The sequence below is a fragment of the Podarcis liolepis genome (assembly GCF_965112155.1).
Source record: "Podarcis liolepis genome assembly, chromosome: 5".
NCBI classification, from domain to species: Eukaryota; Metazoa; Chordata; class Lepidosauria; order Squamata; family Lacertidae; genus Podarcis; species Podarcis liolepis.
This window is the reverse complement of record NC_139556.1, coordinates 9,035,078-9,055,580: the sequence shown is the minus strand read 5'-3', so window position 1 is coordinate 9,055,580 and position 20,503 is coordinate 9,035,078. Positions and strand designations below refer to the sequence as shown.

Here is a 20,503-nt window from a genome sequence, read left to right as displayed (position 1 = left end):
ACCTCGAATAACATGTAAAGTGAGGTGTTATTTGGCCTATTATTTTGGCCATTTTAACGCCAATTCACACAGTCTGGATCCTTTTTGAGTCTTCGCCATCCTGAAATTTGATGCCATAAGCAAACTTAGTTTCCTCACTTTTCACTCTTGGTTTCAGCTCATTTATGAATAAATGAAAGAGCGCCAAATACAGATATTTGGGGAACTTCACAACTTTCTTCTCTCCATTGCAAGAAATATTGTTGGTTGTTTTTTTTATTATTATTATTCCCACCTACTACTTTCTGTTGTTTAACCACAGGGACTCCGGTCCTGTTCTGCCACGACTGCTACATTTACTTTCAGGGAATCCAGGAGACCAAAGAGAACAGCTTTTATTAGTTACTCCCCACATAAACAATTTTCCAGTTTCTTTCTCCACAACTCCTGCTCAACTTACTGCACACCATATAAGCTTAGCTTTTCCTGCTCAGAGGAAAGATATAAAATAGTTATAAAACAGCATTGTTTGGCAGTAACTGACAAGCAGAATGAAATGGAAAGAGAAAAGCTATCTGCGGCCCAAGAGTTGCCTTTCAACATCTCATTTGTAATGTGACAGAAGGAACAGCTGGGGGCAGGCAATCTTCTTTTTGTCAATGGGAAAGTGACAGGAAGACAGAAGGAACCCTCACTAGGAATCTGCCCTGTTATTTCAAAAGCCTCCAGTACCTCTGACCTGACCCCCACCCTTAAGAAGCCTCGCAATCTTCCTCAGCAACTGTACAACATCGCCTCGCCACTTCTGCGCCTCAATTGCACCCCAGTCCATTTCTCTTGCATTGAGGAATGTGCACAAACAGTTCCAAGAAGCTATTAGCAAATAGCAAGGAGAGCTGACCTTGTTCCTTTGCATGTAGCAAAGCCACCTCAGCAATTACTGGCCCTGATTTGAGAAATCCACAATGAATGGACACATGTCAGGATAGGATATAGGGCAAGGAGACAGACGGCTGGATACTGGGTTGCTGAAGGAGAGCTACAACCAGTTTAAGTGGCGCAACACTGGGGAATGTCATAGGCAACTGGGCAGCCGTGACATCGAAAACCTTTGAGGTTCTCATCAGCTGCGTAAGAGACATCAAAAAATGCTTTCATGCCAACCCTTTTGGAGACTACTGTTCAAAATTTGTCAGGCACATTTTGCACCTGGCTTTCGGCCACTTACGACCAAGTTAAGATGTTTAGGTGTCTAGATGGCACCTGATATCTCCACCATCTGGAGGTGCACGCCTGGGAGCTCTTGGGTATTGCCTGTTTTCACACACTAACATCACATTCTGGAGAATTCTATCTGTGATGTTTTATCTGCACAATCACAAAACATTTCAGGAACCAAAAACTTGTCTTGAAAAATACGGCTTTTGAGCTGTCTGGCCCCCAAATGGCAAGTAGACATTCCGTTCTGGCAATGGTAACCCTGGTTTAAAGAGCGGTTTGTAGCCTAGCTTATATATCTGAGTTTCTAACTTTTTGGAGACAATTATATACAGTGGAACCTCTTGTTACGTACAGTCCTTCTTGCGAACGCTTCAGGTTATGAGCTCCGCTAACCTGGAAGTAGATGCTCCCGGTTGCAAACTTTGCCCCAGGATGCGAGCGGAAGTCACGCGCCAGCGGTGCAGCAGGAGACGCCATTAGCGAAAGCGCACCTCATGTTAAGAACAGTTTCCAGTTACGAACGGACCTCCGGAATGAATTAAGTTCGTAACCAGAGGGTACCACTGTATTGGAACGCATTAGGCATAGCCATGTACCACAAGACACTTTTCTGCTTCTGAGCATTGTTCTGAAGCATTGTCTCCCTTGGCCTTTCCTCTGCTGCTCCCACTACACATGGAGCAATCTCCTACACAATCTTTGAATATTTGCCATGCTCAAGTTTAGGGACTAGTGGGCTTCCCATGGACCAGGAAGCACAGAAAAGAGTGCTGGAAAATGGCAGCATGGGAAGTTGTGAGAAGCTGCAATGCTCCCAAAATTCCCTGAACTGTGCTGCAACCTGCAGCTTCAAAGAACTAAACAACTCTTCATAAGTTCCTACAATCATCTGATTATGGGAGCTTCAAAGCACTGAGTCACCTGACTTGTGTTTCCAGGTGATTGACAGGTCCTGTCCACCTGCCAAATTCATTGTGTGCTGTCAGCCACCATTGCCTAGCATTGTCCGAGGCAAGTTCATTGTCGCTTCTCCCGTTCTGCCGCTCCCACTCTGCAATTTAGCAGCCATTGCTTGCACTTTACAATTCGTCTAGAAATCTGGACAAAGCTTTGCCTAACTTGGCACGGTCTGTGCTCAAGCCACCCTCGCTCCCCACCTACCGTCCCTCCCCAAAACCAACTTCCACCAAGAACAATGACTTCCAGTTTAGTGTCAACAACAGTTGGGGTTTTTACAGCTCATGCTACATGTACCTCGCAAAAGGGCAGTAGCTACTTTTAAAACCATAATCAGGGTATTGTTCTCTCTAAATGGACCCAGACTCCGCAAACATGCGTCTCAGCACAGTGCCAGAGAAGGGTGTGTGTGTCTTGTTTTTAAAACAGTAAATTATGTTAATTCATTTCCTCTGGCCAAACAGCGGTAATAAACTTGGGGGAGGGAGAACAGGAAAAGTAAACAGGAGTCGATTACAAGGAGGAGGAGGGGTGATAACATGACCAAACGCCTCTCTAGAAAAGGACGTTATTTCATGGTGCAGAATTATTCCTTGTAGTCTACCATTGCTTCAGCTAAATGCATAAAAGTAACTTTCCCCACTTATTTTTCAGCTTGATAGACAGCTGGTAAATTCACAAGATCCAGGAAATCAGCCGGTATTATCTACAAGCTGCCTTCTTCATCCCAGCAGCTATCTCCCACATGCTATTTGAGTCTCAAGAGCTACCGCAGCCAACATGTGGACTTGGAGCCAGTTTGTTGTTTTCTATGAGCAAAATAATTTCCTGAGTGTGCTACCTAGGTTGGACTCCCAACAGCTAGATCAGCACAGTTTGGGGAAAGGGCAGGCACACAGTCATGGGAATTAGCTTGCCCAGCCCCCCACTTTCTAATACATATACAGCATGGTTAAAAATTCTTGGAAGACTGCACTGGAAGAATTTAGTGGCTTTAGACGGATAAAGAAAAAATAAGCCTCAGATTCCACTTACTGAGGCCTTATTCTTCAAAGCAACAAAAAGTTCCCCTGGCTTTATCTAGGGTGAGAAGACAGCAGTAGCTGGTGTTCCATACTGGTTACCCCCTATAAATGAATTAAATGATCCCATACTGTTACAAAAATATGCAGGCCAGGGTATGCCAAACTTACCGTATTTTTCGCTCTATAGGACGCACTTTTTCCCCTCCAAAAATTGAGGGGAAATGTGTGTGCGTCCTATGGAGCGAATGCAGGCTCCCTGGCTTCAGCGATAGCAACGCAAAGCCTCCGAAGCGCAGAGAGAGCGCTCCCTCCGCACTCCGGAGGCTTTGCATTGCTTTCGCTGAAGCCTGGAGAGCGAGAGGGGTTGGTGTGCACCGACCCCTCTCGCTCTCCAGGCTTCAGGGATAGCCGCCTGAAGGCCTTCGGAGCGCAGCGCAAGTTCCTGCTGTGTTCTGGAGGCTTCAGGTTCCTTTCACTGAAGCCAGGAGAGTCTTGCTCTCCCGGCTTCAGCAAAAGGAACCCGAAGCCTGAGGAGTGCAGCGGGAACCTGCGCTGCGCTCGGAAGGCTTCAGGGATAGCCGCGCGCAGCCCCTCAGGCAGGGAGAGACTGCACGTGGCTATGGCTTCTTAGCCGCACGCAACCCCTCCGGCAGGGAGAGGTTGCGTGCTGCCTGTACACTGCTCTTTGGGGCTGGGGGGGAAATAAGATTTTTTTCTTGATTTCCCCCTCTAAAAACTAGGTGCACCCTATGGTCTGGTGCATCTTATGGAGCAAAAAATACAGTAGTTCTTGTGGGAGTAACACTGCCACCCCTATTTTTCCTCTTAACAGAGTATTCACACGCCTTCTTACCCTGTTTGACAATGACTCAACTTCCACAGGGTTCAGTTCTCTTCAATGGCAAACTATGTTTCAAATCCAATTCACACAGAGGTAGCATCCAATACAGACAGTGCAGATGCTACCCAAATTTCTGAGTTATTGTTTCTTTCCTCCTGGAATACGCTTTTCAAGCAGTGCCTTCCACGCACGTTTGCTGTGATGAAACATGGGACAAATCCACAGCACACTGTGCAAGAAGCAGAGATGTGCACTTGTGGTTGTATTAAAACTGGCTGTAATTACACAATGTGGATAAACCCAAAGCCAAGTACAATTGTGGAGTTGGAAAGTACCCTAAGGGTCACCTAGTCACACCCCATGCAATGCTACCATAAGATATTGTTATGAACACTAACTCAGAAAAATTAACCTTTGGAAAACCAGTGATTGTCCACAAATGTTTACTTGGCATTAGGTAAAGGTAAAGGGACCCCTGACCATTAGGTCCAGTCGTGGACAAGTCTGGGGTTGTGGTGTTCATCTCGCTTTACTGCCCGAGGGAGCTGGCGTTTGTGCGCAGACAGTTTTTCCAGGTCATGTGGCGAGCATGACTAAGCCGCTTCTGGCGAAACCAGAGCAGCACACGGAAATGCGGTTTACCTTCCCGCCAAAGTGGTACCTATTTATCTACTTGCACTTTGACGGGCTTTTGAACTGCTAGGTTGGCAGGAACTGGGACTGAGCAACGGGAGCTCATCCTGTTGCAGGGATTCGAACCGCCAACCTTCTGATTAGCATTACATATGTTATAAATCGGTTGCCAAAATCGTGTATTCAGAGCCAGCCCTACCTTTAGGAATGGTGGGCCTCTGGTTTCAGATAGCAGGTGGTGCGGCGCAATGAGCATGTGCCCCCGCAAGCCCCCATTGCACCAGCAAATGAATGCATGCAGACCCCACCAGCTACCGCCATTCCACTTAGCCTCTAACCAATGCTCCATGGTCAAGCAAACTCCCAGCTGGGCTCAGTAACACTGCCCCCCCCATCACCTGAGCTTCTACCAAGCTGCTTCAGTCCCCACTTCTGCCAGGTCACCTTCTTGCTCTTTTTGACCTGCATCAGCACCAGCAGCTGCACTTCAAATAAAAGAGAAAGCTAGCAATGGCAACTACCTGGTTGGACACTCAATAGCCCCTTGGTATATACCTACACCAGGGACGTGGGTGGTGCTGTGGGTTAAACCACAGAGCCTAGGACTTGCTGATCAGAAGGTCAGCGGTTCGAATTCCCGGATGAGCTCCCATTGCTCGGTCCCTGCTCTTGCCAACCTAGAAGTTCAAAAGCACATCAAAGTGCAAGTAGATAAATAGGTACCACTCTGGCGGGAAGGTAAACAGCATTTCCATGCGCTACTCTGGTTCGCCAGAAGCAGCTTAGTCATGCTGGCCACATGACCTGGAAGCTGTATGCCGGCTCCCTCGGCCAATAAAGTGAGATGAGCGCCGCAACCCCAGAGTTGGGCATGACTGGACCTAATGGTCAGGGGTCCCTTTACCTTTTTATATACCTACACCAGTCAAGAGCTAGAGCACTTGACTGGGCAGCACCCACTCGCATGCAAAGACAACTTATATAGGCCTCCCACAAGTCTTGCCTGGCCAGATCTCCCAATCTGGGGTGGCTTCTCTGGGGTGGTGCAACATCTAGGGTAAGTGGTGACTGACAGTGAGGAGGGAAGTGGCTTCTGCCTCAGGCAGAAAAAATGGCTTGGGCTTGCCCTGTGTGCGTTCTCATCCATCGGAGTAAAAAACCTGACCAACTATTCAACTGAGTGAATAGTACAAGGATCTGGAGCACAAAAACTCAATTTTTTGTGATTTTGAGCAAAACTAAAAAAAAAAAAGCTAAACAACATTTGTGTCCGGATTTTAACTTTTTGAAATATGTCAACCCAAGTTTTTCTGCCAATCTGGACTGGAAATAAAAGCAGGAACTGTTACCCATTTGTTGTTAATTGCAAAAAGTGCATATGAGTGTAGGTCCATGTTTAGCACTGTAATCAATGTGAGAAGAAGCAGGCCTTGGACCAGTCATTTTAAAATTGCAATTTGAGGAAACCTGATGTTCCTTTAAAGTTTATTATGGAGACCTCAATGAAAGCTAGGAAGTTTGAAAACCACTATTAAAAATTAACTCCTCAGACCAAATAACAGCAACTTCTGAGTGTGAGCTTAGGATCCTGAAATGGCATGCTTGTTTGCATCCTTTGGTGGCAAGGACTGCATGAATGGCAAATGTCTAACACAGGAAGAACCGGAGTAAAACACTCTCAGATGAGACATCTGATTAAATTCTCTTAAGCCAATTTCACACATTGAGCGGGGGAGGGACAAACGTTTTTCTGTGTCTTACTAAGCAGGAAACCCCAATCCCAATAATCCTTGATGAAATTAGTCTGGACAATGCAGCACTTCCGATTGACTCAACAACTTCTATTGACATGCATAGCCAGCCAACAAGTGGGGCTTGGTGCAGGTCTATATTGTTAGTACCGCAGGGCCTGGTCTATGTCTCTGTAACCAAGTAACAGAGAGCTGAGGACGAAACCATATTTGGCAGTTGCTTTTCAGCACAGTTCAGAAGGAAAGTGTTGCAGAAAGTCACAGCTCCTAAACCAACCTTCCCCTGTGCATCGAACAATGACTTAAAATATTTATTTGGAAAGGAATGTACACTAAACATTATTGCGTAATCTGAGCTGCAAGTTGCTCGTGGTCTGAAAAGATCTCTCTGTTTCCATGTTGCCGAGGGTCCCAACTTTCCAGGCTTACATTAATATGCCTTTGACACCTTCCTAATATTAGTTTTCCAATTCAGCTTCAGTTGCAGTGGGAAAGAAAATGTGTTTATTATTATTTAACAGGTGGTCCAAATAAATGAGCTACAAGGGCACGTGATCCACCAGGCAGCTGAGTAACAGCATCATTCATTCATTCATCCAATTTACATACTGCCCTATACCAGGAGGTCTCAGGCCGGTTCACAGAATAAGGGTGGCACTGTGGGTTAAACCACAGAGCCTAGGACTTGCTAATCAGAAGGTTGGCGGTTCGAATCCCCGCGATGGGGTGAGCTCCCGTTGCTCGGTCCCTGCTCCTGCCAACCTAGCAGTTCGAAAGCACGTCAAAGTGCAAGTAGATAAATAGGTACCACTCTGGCGGGAAGGTAAACGGTGTTTCTGTGTGCTGCTCTGGTTTGCCAGAAGCGGCTTAGTCATGCTGGCCACATGACCCAGAAGCTGTATGCCGGCTCCCTCAGCCAATAAAGCGAGATGAGCGCCGCAACCCCAGAGTCGGCCACGACTGGACCTAATGGTCAGGGGTCCCTTTACCTTTACTTTATACCAGGAGCTTTCAGGCGGGTTCACAGAATAAAATCAAAATATAAAACCACAAAATGCACAATTGAAACAAAAACAACAACCCCAAAAAACCCACGTCATTTTAAAAGGGCATTGGATGTCAATCAATCAAAGGCCTGGTTAAAGAGGAACATTTTTGCCTGGCACCTAAAGGTGTTTAATGAAGGCAGCAGGCGAACTTCCCTGGGGAGAGCATCCCACAGATGCAGAGAAGGCCTGTTCTCGTGTTGCCACCCTCTGGACCTCTCGAAGAAGAGGCACACTAAGAATGGCCTCAAAAGATTATCTCAGGGTCTGGGTAGGTTCATATGGAAAGTTTAGTGCCAGAGGATAGGTTTTACAATGAAAAAGGCCCAAGGTTCAATTTCAGTCAAGGACTCTATGGTAGAAGGGCTGGGAATAATTTCTGAGGCCTTGGGAGAGCAGCGACCAGGAAGATAAGAAGATAGGAGTCTAGATGAATTCATCTGTTGTAAGGCTTGCACTTGCTGTGCGTGAGATGAAGGATAGTGACGTCAGCCCTTCTCTCTGCTGGGGTCAGCGGTACAAAGCAGTTTCCCAAAGGGACATTGGCCACACAGCCAATCCAGCCATGTCTCTACCTGCCTCACGTCTGACATCACATATGTGGGGCAAGTAGGTACCGTTTGAGGAAAATGGCCTTGCAGACCCAATTGGTGGGCCTAATCTGGACCGCAGGCTAGAGATCTCCTCACCCCATAGCTGTCAACTTACAGATTTGAAAATAAGCGACCAGCAGCCAAAATAAGGGACCTGCAGCCTCACCTGTTCCAGGCACTCCAGTCTTCCTGTCCTTCTGCAGTCTGGTCAAACTCATGCTGGTAGCTTCGAGAACACTGTCCAACCAACTTTGTAACCAGAGGTTACACTGAATAGAATCTGAATCACATGCACCACAAGGCCTATGCAGCCTCAACTTAAGATGGCTCCCCAGCCTGGCTTTGCACTGCAAAGTTTGCAGCAGCACGTGCAACAAAATGGCGTCCAGCATTCAAAACCCCCCTCAGATTGCATTAACTAGCCACACACAAGGCATGCAAGCTCCACCCCCCAGTCGTTCTTAGACTTCTTATTGGGTGAGCAACACAGCCAAGCAACACAGTTGGAGCCTCCCTCCTCCCTGGCCGGCAGGGAGGGAGGGAAAGGAGCTGCTTCCTTTGAAATTTAAGGGACATCATTTAAGGGACATCCATCAATAAGGGACAGCAGTGGGACATGGCGCTGGAATAAGGGACTGTCCCTTAAAATAAGGGACACTTGACAGCTATGCCCCACCCCTTCTGCAACACATCTTACCTAGTCATTGATCTGATTGATTTTCCCTCCCGACGCCACAGAAACTTTAATCTGGTACTGCTCCTATGGATCACCCCCATCTCTCATTCTTCATAATTTGGCCTTAATGCATCAACATTTTACAGGGCCAAGGACAGAAGTTTGTATCTTAGATTCAGATAGGTACAAGCAACCATCACAACCTGGTTTGTCAGCTACTTTTCAGAACAATTAAACTGCACTCTACATGAATGGATGTGTAATGGAAGGAATGTGTTCCAAGCAACACAACATACTACTTTTTCGGAATTTCCATAGGGGTCTTTTCACTGCTTACACTAAATACCATTAAATTGGCAAGTACAATTTGACAACCCATTTTGAAACTGGCCTGGTAGGCGTGGGGGACAGCTATGGCATCCCCCCCCCACCAAAAGTTAAAAACAACCACTGCCCAAGTTTTTCAGTTTTTTGTTTCTTTCTGGAATTATCAGCTCACCAGTTCTTCAGGTACAAATACGGACAGTTCCAAAAATACCCATTAAAAAAGCAACAGAACCTGAGAGGCATCTAGCTTGTGACACATCTTCCATTACTCCTTCCACAGTCACTTGACAGGATACCTAAGATTGTGTAAATCTTTCATGAAATAAATTTAACAGGCATGAAAAGAAATCACTTTGTTTCCTGCCAAGAGTGAAACTTTTCTTCAGCAATTATGAGAGGGGAGGGGAGGCTGGAGACTCAAAAAGGACAAAAATCAAGACAAATCTAAGTTTTCTCCAAGAGGTCTCTGTTCCCAATTTACATTTTTCTTCCTTTACTGACGTTCAAAATTAAGTTTGAGCACTTAATATAAGAAGTAGCCTAGAGTTATTGGCTGGATTTCTTCCTGAAAATTGGATGGGTTCTGATGAAATAAAACTTAGGTTATTCAGAGCACTGCTGGATACCATGTTTCTACAAAAACACAATGGGGAGACTGTATAATCAGGGCAACTAACCAAAATGCAAGGCAGCGATGTTTATCTGACTTGTGAAGGGAGGGGGGAATCGGAGAGGGGCTTGGATTTTGAGGGTAGGCAGTTTGCATTAACTCATAAAATGCAAGCTTTGAACCAGTATAGTAACACAGACAGTGCACTCACTTTAGAAAGCAGCAAAAATTTGCATGGTTCAGCTACAAAGATCCCTGCAAAAGACTCTGGTCTGGATTTCCAAGATTCTCTTGGGGCTGTGTCCTAGCCCCTGTTTCCCACCCTTCTGCTTTTGTCCCTGTCCAGTTAATGACTAATTCTAAGGCCTTTTGATGTGTTCACCTATTTTCAAAATTGTGAAGTCTGAAAGTGGCGAAGCTGGGGTTTGGAAATAAAGGCACCCTCATCGGAGAGCCAGGGGTGACTGCAGCTTTCGGTTGAGTGAACATTCAGTGAAAAATGCTGAATGTAATGTATAAAACAGCTCTTAGGCTTGCAATACCACATCACAAAGTGACACTAAAAAACGGGGGGGGGGGTGTTACTTTGTCTCAACTGCAGGCAAATTTACTAGGCCAGATGTTTAGAACAGACCAACTTACTTGCAACAGATGCAATAGGCCAGAGAAAAGTTGGTGAGGATTGTGGGCAGGGAACAAAGACTGTGTAACTTCCAGAATACGGAAGAAGAGTTACTATAGCTTCATAAAACACTCACTTTATAACCAAGAGGCTAATACTATACTAGCAGTGATCTATGAAAGAGTCTTCACAACCCCACAAGAGATAAATAAATGCCTGTGACCTGATGGGGTCAACAGATACACTACCAGATTAGAACTGATGTGGATAATCACTTTTGTTAACTCTTCCAACGGAGCTCATAGTAGCGTATAGGTCATCCCATTTTACCCTCACGACAAACCTGTCATGTAGGTTAGACGAAGAGACAGGGCCAAGGTCACCTGCAAGCTCCATTGCTGAGCAGGTATCAAAATCTAGGTTCTGTCCTCCTCCTGTTCCTTGCACAAAAGGATTTCATTTTTGCCACCAGGGAACAGAGATATTTTGGGTTTGCTCCACCCTCGTCCTTCATCTTCCTTGCTCAAGGGCTGTCACAGTTTTATTTCTCCCAACATGTTTTTAAGTCAATGTGATATATTCAACTAAACCATCTCATCACTGCAAGTATTTCCACTTGTGCCCTTCTCCTCCCACCACTGCTCTACGCTCTCCCCAAATCTTCTCCAAGGAGTTGGGGAAATCCCTAGATCAGATTTAGGGGGTACAAAAGGGGAGGAGAATGTTCCATTGAGGAAGCAGGAAATATTGCACTGATAGAACACTCACCTTGCGCCATTTTGGGATTACAGTGGTACCTCAGGTTACATACGCTTCAGGTTACATACGCTTCAGATTACAGACTCCGCTAACCCAAAAATAGTGCTTCAGGTTAAGAACTTTGCTTCAGGATGAGAACAGAAATCGTGCTCCGGCGGCGCAGTGGCAACAGGAGGCCCCATTAGCTAAAGTGGTGCTTCAGGTTAAGAACAGTTTCAGGTTAAGTACGGACCTCCGGAAGGAATTAAGTACTTAACCTGAGGTACCACTGTATACCCATTACCTTGTCTTCAGGGGCACTGTTTTTGTTTGTTTGTTTGTTTAAACAATTTGTGTACCACTTACTCATGGTTATCTCTAAGCAGTGTACACGACCCAATACAATAAGACCAAAATCATGAAATAAAGCTATAAAATCAAGAGTTTGGTTAAAAAGCTTGCGGGAATAATAAAGTCTTCAGTGAACGCTGATAGTTCAACAGAGAAGGGGGCCTGTCACTTCAACTAGAAGGGACTTCCACAAAATTGGGCCCACTCAACACATGACACCTTGCAGACCTGAGCCACAGGGAACCACTAACAGTGGCTCCCGCAAAGACCTCAGTGGCTGGGTTGGAATATAAGCTGTTCCAGAGGTATCCAGCTGGTAAGGGCCTTGTAAATTAATGCAAGAACCCTGAACCTGGTCAGGTAGCATGTGGACCCATGCTTTTGAGCCCAGGACGTATGTGCTGTCCCCATCGACAGTCGAGCCACAATGTTCTGCACCAGCTGGAGCCTTCGGATCAGGCCAAAGGGTAGCTCCACACAGACTGCACTGCAATAATCGACTCTTAAGGCTACTAATGAATCACTGTCTGCTATACTGTGGCAGAGCAATTCTCTTGCTCTTTCTGCACTGCTGCCCTCCCTCCTTCCCAGGACTAAAAGCAACAGTGAACTTTGCCTGACGAACCATCTATTTTCTTTTAGTTACACTTCAAAAGGATTTTACTTGCCATGCCAAAAATCGTGAATCGCTGCAATACGGATTAAGAATGAAGGTCTTAATTCCAGTGACCCCCTCACATAAGCACAGGCCACATTTGCAGTTTTTCACTGCAAGTCCCACATTTTCACCTTTTGGCTACATTTAAACGATAAGATTCCTCATGAAAGGAAATAGGTCAGAAGCTTTGAATGAATCCCCAAACATGGTAGGAAAAGTACAGTGGTACCTCGGGTTACAAACACTTCGGGTTACAGACTCTGGTAACCCAGAAGTAGTACCTCAGGTTAAAAACTTTACCTCAGGATGAGAACAGAAATCGTGCGGTGGCAGCGGGAGGCCCCATTAGCTAAAGTTAAGGTTAAGAACAGTTTCAGGTTAAGAATGGACCTCCGGAACAAGTTAAGTTCGTAACCCGAGGTACCACTGTAATAGGAAAACCCAATCCAAGTCAAAAATAGGCCTTCAAAATTTACCATGATCCCCTGGAAAATGAAAGAACTAAACTATTTGGGCATATTGGGTGGTATCCAATGTAGCACTCATTTGAAGTCTCTCAGTGGTATACAGTGGTACCTCAGGTTACATATGCTTCAGGTTACATACGCTTCAGGTTACAGACTCCGCTGACCCAGAAATAGTGCTTCAGGTTAAGAACTTTGCTTCAGGATGGGAACAGAAATCGTGCTCCGGCAGCGCAGCGGCAGAAGAAGGCCCCATTAGCTAAAGTGGTGTTTCAGGTTAAGAACAATTTCAGGTTAAGTACGGACCTCCGAAACGAATTAAGTACTTAACCTGAGGTACCACTGTATTTGTTAAAATGGATTTTAATAATTGTGTGAAATTAACCATTAAGTGACCTGGAAGAACTTATCTTCTCATTCCCTAACCACTGGACATGCTGGCTTGGTCCAAGAATATTTGGAGTGTACCACATTGGCTCTTCCTGCTATAGACCATGAGAGGAACAAGAGACTGCCCTGTATTTTCACATTGCCGGGAAAAACCAAGAACTCCTGACTAAAGAGCAATCTACACAAAGAACTATTCCAGCTGAAACTAAACACATGCTCCTTGATGTAAAAGTGAAACAGAAGGCAAACATTTTGACATGAAATAAAACAATCATTTTTTTCATATAACCAAAGGAAAAGAGTTTCCACTAAGCACTGCAACACTGGGATTAATTTGAAAGCAGACCATTTGAAGGGGAAGAAACCATGATTTTACAAGTCAGTGCAGACCAGGTTGGGTGCTACAAATTTATGGAGAAGGAGAAAGCTGCATTGATAACTCTCAAACTCAATATGTAAAAGGCGGCATTCAGAGTATTCCCCCAACCCAAGGCAAACTAAAAGGTCTTTGTGTGACTATCATGGAGTTTACATACAATGTTAAAAAACCTAAACCAGTCAAATATCAGATTCACTCGATTCATTTTTCTGTGAGTACCATAGACAAAGCTGATTTAGGTAGCAATAATATACATGGGTGGTGCTGTGGTCTAAACCACAGAGCCTAGAGCTTGCTGATCAGAAGGCTGGCGGTTCGAATCCCAGCAATAGGGTGAGCTCCCATTGCTCGGTCCCTGCTCCTGCCAACCTAGCAGTTCGAAAGCACGTCAAAGTGCAAGTAGATAAACAGGTACCATTCTGGCGGGAAGGTAAACGGCTTTTCCATGTGCTGCTCTGGTTCGCCAAAAGCGGCTTAGTCATACTGGCCACATGACCCAGAAGCTGTACACCGGCTCCCTTGGCGAATAAAGCAAGATGAACACCACAACCCCAGAATCGTCTGCAACTGGACCCAGCGATCAGGGGTCCCTTTGTCTTTTTAAGATACACGCTTACCTAGGACTAAGTCTCAAAGTCAGTAGGGTGTGCACCTGAGAAGGCATCCTAAACTGTACTGCACAAACACACACACAAATATGTTACAGTGATTGTTAATACACACGAAATATTTGTTAATCTTATTTGCTGCCATAGTGTTCTGTCTAGTCAAGTTGTATGGGATCAATTTCAACCTGTTACCTCTGAGGATGTGGACAGGCTGCATGGACGAGTAAAACCAAACCACCTGTCTTCTTAACACTTGCCCATCCTAGCTCACAGAAAGGAGCTAGATAGGGCTGGGCAATGGACTTCATGGGTTGGTGAATGCTTCCCTCTTGCAGGGAGCCTTCCCAGAACCCCTTAAAGAGGTGGTTATCAAGCTGCTTCTTTAAAAAAGCTATTTGGACCACACCACCATGGCCAATTATCACCCAGTCTCAAATATTCCATTCCTGGGCAAAGTGATTGAGTGGGTCCAACTCCAGGCCCACCTGGAGAATGCAGGTTATTTTGGACCCCTTCCAAACGGGTTTCAGGCCCCATCATGGGACTGAAACCACCTCAATCGCTCACTTGTGGGGTACCTGAGGGCTCTATCCTCTCTCTCCACCAATATGCAGGTGATGCCCAGCTCTACCTCTTGTTTAAATTGGGCCCAGTGAAAGTGGCGAATGTCCTGTGTGTCTGGAGGTGATTGGAGGATGGATGGCAGTTAACAGATTGAGGTTGAATCCCAACAAGACAGAAGTACTGTGGCAGGCAGGTGTGAGGGACTCCCTGGTCCTGAATGGGGTAACTGTGCCGCTAAAGGACAAGGTGGCCTTGGGGTCATTTTGGACTCACAGCTGTCCATAGAGAAGGAGTTTAATTCTGTGTCCAGAGTGGCTGTTTAGCAGCTCCATCTGGTACGCCACCTGAGACCCTACCTGCCTCCACACTGTCTCACCAGTGGTCCATGCTCTGGTTATCTCCCACTTGGACTACTGCAATGCACTCTATGTTGGGTTACCTTTGAAGGTGACTCAAAAACCACAACTAATCCAGAATGCAGCTGCCAGACTGGTGACTGGGACTAGTTCTGAGTGCCATTCACAAAGACAGATGCCCAGTTTAATCTAAGCACATGCACATGTGATCACCTGACCATGGAAACTCCACAGGATTGTTATCCCAGAATGACTCCTTGTGATGTCAGCCCTCTGGGACATTTGAAGGCTCAGAGATGAAACAAATTTTTGGAGTCTCTTGAAGCACCTGTTCTATTATACTTCCAAATTTTCCAGCCCAATATAATCTGGTGTATCATCCAGTAGCCCAAAACTGATCCAAAAGCTTGCCAGGGAATCTCGAATGCTTGTGTAATCCTTTCAGATTAGAGGAAAACAATGTACATGACGTGAGAAGTACAGTGGTGCCTCACAAGACGAAATTAATTCGTTCCGCGAGTCTTTTCGTCTTGCGATGTTTTTCGTCTTGCGAAGCACGGTCCGTCGCAACTGCGCCTCTTCATGCGGCTTTAAGAAAAAAGCGAACAAACTCGCAAGATGTTTTTGTCTTGCGAAGCAAGCCCATAGGGAAATTCGTCTAGCGAAGCAACGCAAAAACCGAAAAACCCTTTCGTCTAGCGAGTTTTTCATCTTGCGAGGCATTCATCTTGCGGGGCACCACTGTACAGGATCCAGGAATTTTAGAGCACGTCCAAATACACATGGAAAAGAATATCACACTCCCTTCATGCCACCATCTGGCAATACTCTTAATTTTACTTGAATCGGCGTTTCTGAGTTTAATTCTGTTTCCTACAGAGAAATCCCATTTTGTTTTCGAATCTGTATTGTGCAGCTCAGTGCAAATGTTCTGACCCACAAAGTCCAAAAGGACTGTCAGACTGCGCAAATCAAGTGCTCTACATCATTCTTCTTCCCAAAGCTTCATATCTGAACATTCCAGAATCCTGGATTTATTATTTATACGTTGATGCATCTCTATGCTGAGGCCACAAGGTATGTTACAGAGAACATTCAAAAACTACAGGGCGTTGAATCATAGAATTGTAGAGTTGGAAGGAACCACAAAGGTCATCTGGTCCAACCACCTGCAATGCAAGCTATCTCATTTACTCAGCTGTGTCGCCCATAATGCAACCATCTCCTTCAAAACAAGCCCGAGAGCTGCCACTCTCCATCCTCATTCTCAAATTAGTTTTACCCCAATCCCTCCTTTCGTCTCCATCCTTCCTAACCCTAATAGACAATTCCTGTTTATTAAGCCCACGAATGGGCAGCTACTGCAAATTTGTAGGTGACTCTGTTCTCCAGACACCACTGCATTGAGTGGGAATGCAGTTAGTCACTCAAACCAACCTATTAATGTATGGTCAAGTTGCACAATAAAGTTTACATTATCTAGTAAGAGCTTCATAATTATGACACATACTTAAGACAGTGTGGCCTCTTAACGTCTTACCAATTGGGGAGCAAGAAATCTCATTTTCCTTACGTCTGGAAGTAGAGCAAAAGTTTTACCACTCCATTATTAAAATCTGGCAGGGCCACAAATATAAGAGGCAGCTCTACCCTGCAAGCTGCCACTTAGATGTTCCTGTTCTTACCCACCCAGTTATTCCTCCTTAACACAAATTAACCATGTGACTTCACCCCGTACTGCACCCAAAACCTGAGTGGTTGAAATAGGAAACTCTTATATAATTGCAGTGAACATCTACCTGGACCTATGGGGAAAGGAACACACCACAGGAACACTTTAGAAACTGTGGCACTTTCTAGCAGAAAATGATTCTCCATTCATTTTGAAATATACTAAAGTTTTTTTCCAGACTGCAGCAAAGCGGTGATCTTTAAGCCTGACACTTTATCACACTGACATGCCGTGTTCCATCAACACTGCATCATGGAGCTGTAATTATAGCTTTTTCTTTTAAAAAATCACAAACCTATTCTTAGCAATCAAAAGTTCACAAATGTTCATCATTTGTCTCAGGTATCACGTTTCCTCTGTAGACAAAGCCCAAAAGAAAAGCCATTGTGCTCTTAGTTTAATAAAATATCATTACTCGGGAGACTTCAATGCAAGTGCCACATTGCATTTTGAACATTCAGTTAAACAACTGACAAATAGTATTTCAAATCAGTTTCACATCCAAAGTAAACACAACACCCTTATTGCCTGTAAGTCATTCTGGATCCTTCCTTGAGTTCTGCATGATATATGAATCTAAATGTATGACGTTGTCTCAGTTCATTCCGTACTGTGACTGGACCTTCAGGTCTTTCAAAGTCATATACTATTTTCTTTTATAAGGCATGCAACATAAATGGCAGGTATATGCTAGGGAATGAGCACAATAGAGGAAACACACATTAATCAAGTGGACACTAATTCTTGGAGCAAGGCTTTGACTCCCTTCCTCCCAAAGTCATATCTGGTTCATCTACAGTACTTCCAAATTCACTAGCAGTGGTTCTCCAAAGTTTAGGCAGTTTCCCCCATCCCTACCTTTGAGATGCTTCCATTAAGCTATGACTCTTCCCTATTTCCGCAGCTCACGGGTGCAGTCCAGAACTATCAACATCTATCAGAGTTCTGGCACCTGCCTTGAAATGGTATGAACCAGTGCTTGTACCCATCGTCAAAAGTACACTAAGTAAAATACCTAGTTAAGGTGGCTTTAATTGAACAGTGCTCTCAACAGGGGATTTTATGTGTCAAATGAGAAAAACATTTTTTGGTTCCCAGTATTTCTTAGCGTCAACATGACTGCTCCAGCCCTCTGATAAGGAAGAGACAGCAACAGCTCCCCTAACTGTTCCTCCGTTAAGTTCTATTCTTTATAAGGAATTATACACTCTACTTCCTTGGTTATTGTTTTTCCTCAGCCTCCCTCTGGTAATGCAACCTGTTTAAGGGAATCTGATCACACACTGAAACCCCAGTGCTAAAATATGTGCTAGCTGTTGAGAACTGTCATTTGCCTGTCACTTGGGTGAACTTAATGGATTTGTTTGTTTAGTTTAGCGCTATTGGGAATACACAGAGCCCGGCTGGGAGAGATTACAGAAGGGGAGAGGCTCTCCTGATCCACCGAGGAATGCAATTGTTTTCCTTTTACTCCAGACTGAAAACTGGAAGCCAACTGCGTATTTTCACACCTAAGAAATAACAGCAACTGGAAAGCCCCCCCAGAGCACACCTGCCTGGCAGGAAAGAAGGACCAAGAAAGAGTATAATAGTTCTGTGAGATAGAATGCCCCATTTGCAAAGAGAAAGCAAGCTTTCTATGCAACAAGGAACATTATATTATTAGAGGGTCTCTGGAAGGAATTCAAATGCACACAGACAGAATGTATTCCAATGGGGCAAAAATACAGAGCACAAACCATTTGCAGGCGGCCTGAGGCCCTCTCTACTTACCTCTCACAGAATCGGCAAACACAAGAACGCCCACAAAAAGCAGCACAAACTGAATTTCCATTTCAAAAGCTGGATTGTCTCTAGTTTCCAATTCGTTCTTCTTTCCAACCTGGAAATAGGAGAGCAGGGAAAGAGGGGAGGGGAGAGAGAGAGAGCTGTAAATATCAAATGCCGAACTCAAAACTTTATATCAGAATTAAAAAGAACGAAAGTGGTCAGTAGTAAAGATCAAAACGCACTGCCGTAGTTTTAGAAACACACAATCAATTAAACTGCATGTGTTTTTTGAAAAAGAATCGCAATAATAATCAGCGCTGCCCTTAAAAAGATCCCTTGCGCTTCTTAAAAGGGAAGAGGGGTATCCGTAATAGAGAAAAGCTGTTTTCTGCATAATAGTGCAGCTTTGCATCAGACGGTCTTCAGCAGCGAGTAACGCGCGGATTCTCTGAAGCTCGAAGCGCACCGGTTTAAATCGTTTCGTTTCTTAAGTACTTCTCCAGCAGCAGTACTCTTGTTTTGAAAGACCAACGCGCGCCCCATCCACGGCCGCGAATCCCGCCCGCTTCGCTCTCCCAACACGCGCCGAATTCCTCCCTCTTGTAAACTCCCCGATTTAAACGTTCTCTGCCCTCGGGACAGACAACACCACTCCGGGTCGAGCCTCCGACAAAGCAAATAATTACACGCTGCCATTACCTTACAAATTTGTAACGCCGGCGGGGCGCGCGGGGAGGGGGAGGGTGCCGGGGGCGAAGATACACGTGCGCAGCATCCCCACGACAGCAAGCACGCGTGTCTTGGGCGAAGGCCGAGGCCCCCCCCCCACTTCCAAGCTTGATCGAATTAAACCCTGCTCCAAATTTGCTGTAGCTCGACTACCCTCGCATCTACATGGCGGCGGGGGGGGGACGGGACCAGTGGCGTAGCGTGGGTTGTCAGCACCCGGGGCAAGGCAAGTAATTTGCGCCCCCTAACCCTAACCCCCAGATGTTGCGCCCGGTGCGGCCGGGGCCCCCCTGCACCCCCCCCCCACGCTACGCCACTGGGGGGAACGACCGAGCGAGCACAGCCTCGCCGCTCAAATGCCCGGCGCAGTCCGGACACTGCCCCGATCCGCAACTAGCATCGCCGCCGACCGGCTGCCCCACGATCGGCGACGCCTCCTGGCTCCCCTTCCCGCCCGGCAGCGGGCAGTTCCGACGGCGCCGCCCGCTCGCCCGCCCGTCGCCGCCGGCCTCCCGCTTTCCCCGCAGGCAGCCAGGGGACTCCGCTTCCCCTCGGAAGGAGGCTGCCGCCGCCGCCGCCGCGCGCTTTCCCCGGGGCTGGGCAGCCGCGAGCCGGCGGCGGCGGACACCTGGGACACCGCGGGCAGCCGCCGCCGCCTGCCTGCCTCCCTCCCCTGGAGGCGCTGCAGCTCCGCGGGCTCCGGACTCGTACCTGGCGACGGCGGGGTCTCCTCACGCCTCGGGGCGCCGGGGCTGCCGCGCCGCTGGGCCGCCGCCGCCGGCGCGCGCTCCGCCTCCCGCTCGCCCCATGTGCCGCGACGCCGAGCGGCCAGCCCAGAGTCCCCTCAGCCGCCGGACTTGGCGCGCACTTGTCGGAGGCGCCGCGGCTGCTCTCCTCACAAAGGAGCCGGGCGGGCGGACGGGCGGAGGAGGCACCGGCTCGGGGCGCTCGGACCGAGAGGGCGGCGGCGGCGGCGGCGGGGCTGGGTCGGGCTGCCGGTCCCTGCGAGCGAGCGGGCGAGGGTCGGAGGGAGCGATGCCGCCGCCGCCCGGGCTGCGTCCGCCTCAGGGTCCCGTCGCGGGGGGGGGGGGCGGCGGGGGCGGGGCTTGGCTTCCCCTTCAGGCTGCGCGATTCTGGGCAGCCCCGCCCACCCCCAAACTTCGCACCAATCGCGCCGCCGCCCCGCCCCGCGCTTAACCCTTCGCGTGCCGCGCCCAGAGGACCCCTCGCCGGCCTGCCGGCCAGGAAGATGTCGCGACTGTTCCTCGCGGCCCGGGAAGGAGCCTCTCTCCTCTGCCCGGCCCGCGGAGCTAGCGCGGTTGCGAAAAGGCGATGCCCCCCCCGGAAGGAACCACGCCCCCCTCCCCCGGGGCTGGGGATCCACCTGCGCAAAAGGCGCCCCCGGGCACCGCGTTGGCGATCAAGAGCTCTCTCTTGGTCCAGGCTTCCTCCATCCCTTCCTCGCTGTCTGGGCTTCTGCGTT

General features: G+C 47.3%; 1 protein-coding gene across 3 annotated transcripts in view; it reads right to left on the bottom strand.

Moving 5' to 3' along the window:
* The window catches only part of FGFRL1 (fibroblast growth factor receptor like 1), a 165,536-nt gene extending 145,448 nt beyond the window's left edge, over positions 1-20,088 (bottom strand). The window contains exons 1-2 of one of the 3 annotated variants that reach the window (XM_083503446.1): positions 19,732-20,088; positions 18,295-18,403 (exon numbers count right to left, since the gene is read on the bottom strand). In XM_083503446.1, the coding sequence (XP_083359572.1) occupies positions 18,295-18,355 (61 nt within the window). In that variant the 5' untranslated portion in view covers positions 18,356-18,403; positions 19,732-20,088. The other 2 variants (XM_083503448.1, XM_083503447.1) reach the window with 2 other exon arrangements.
* Between the last annotated feature and the right edge of the window lie 415 nt (positions 20,089-20,503).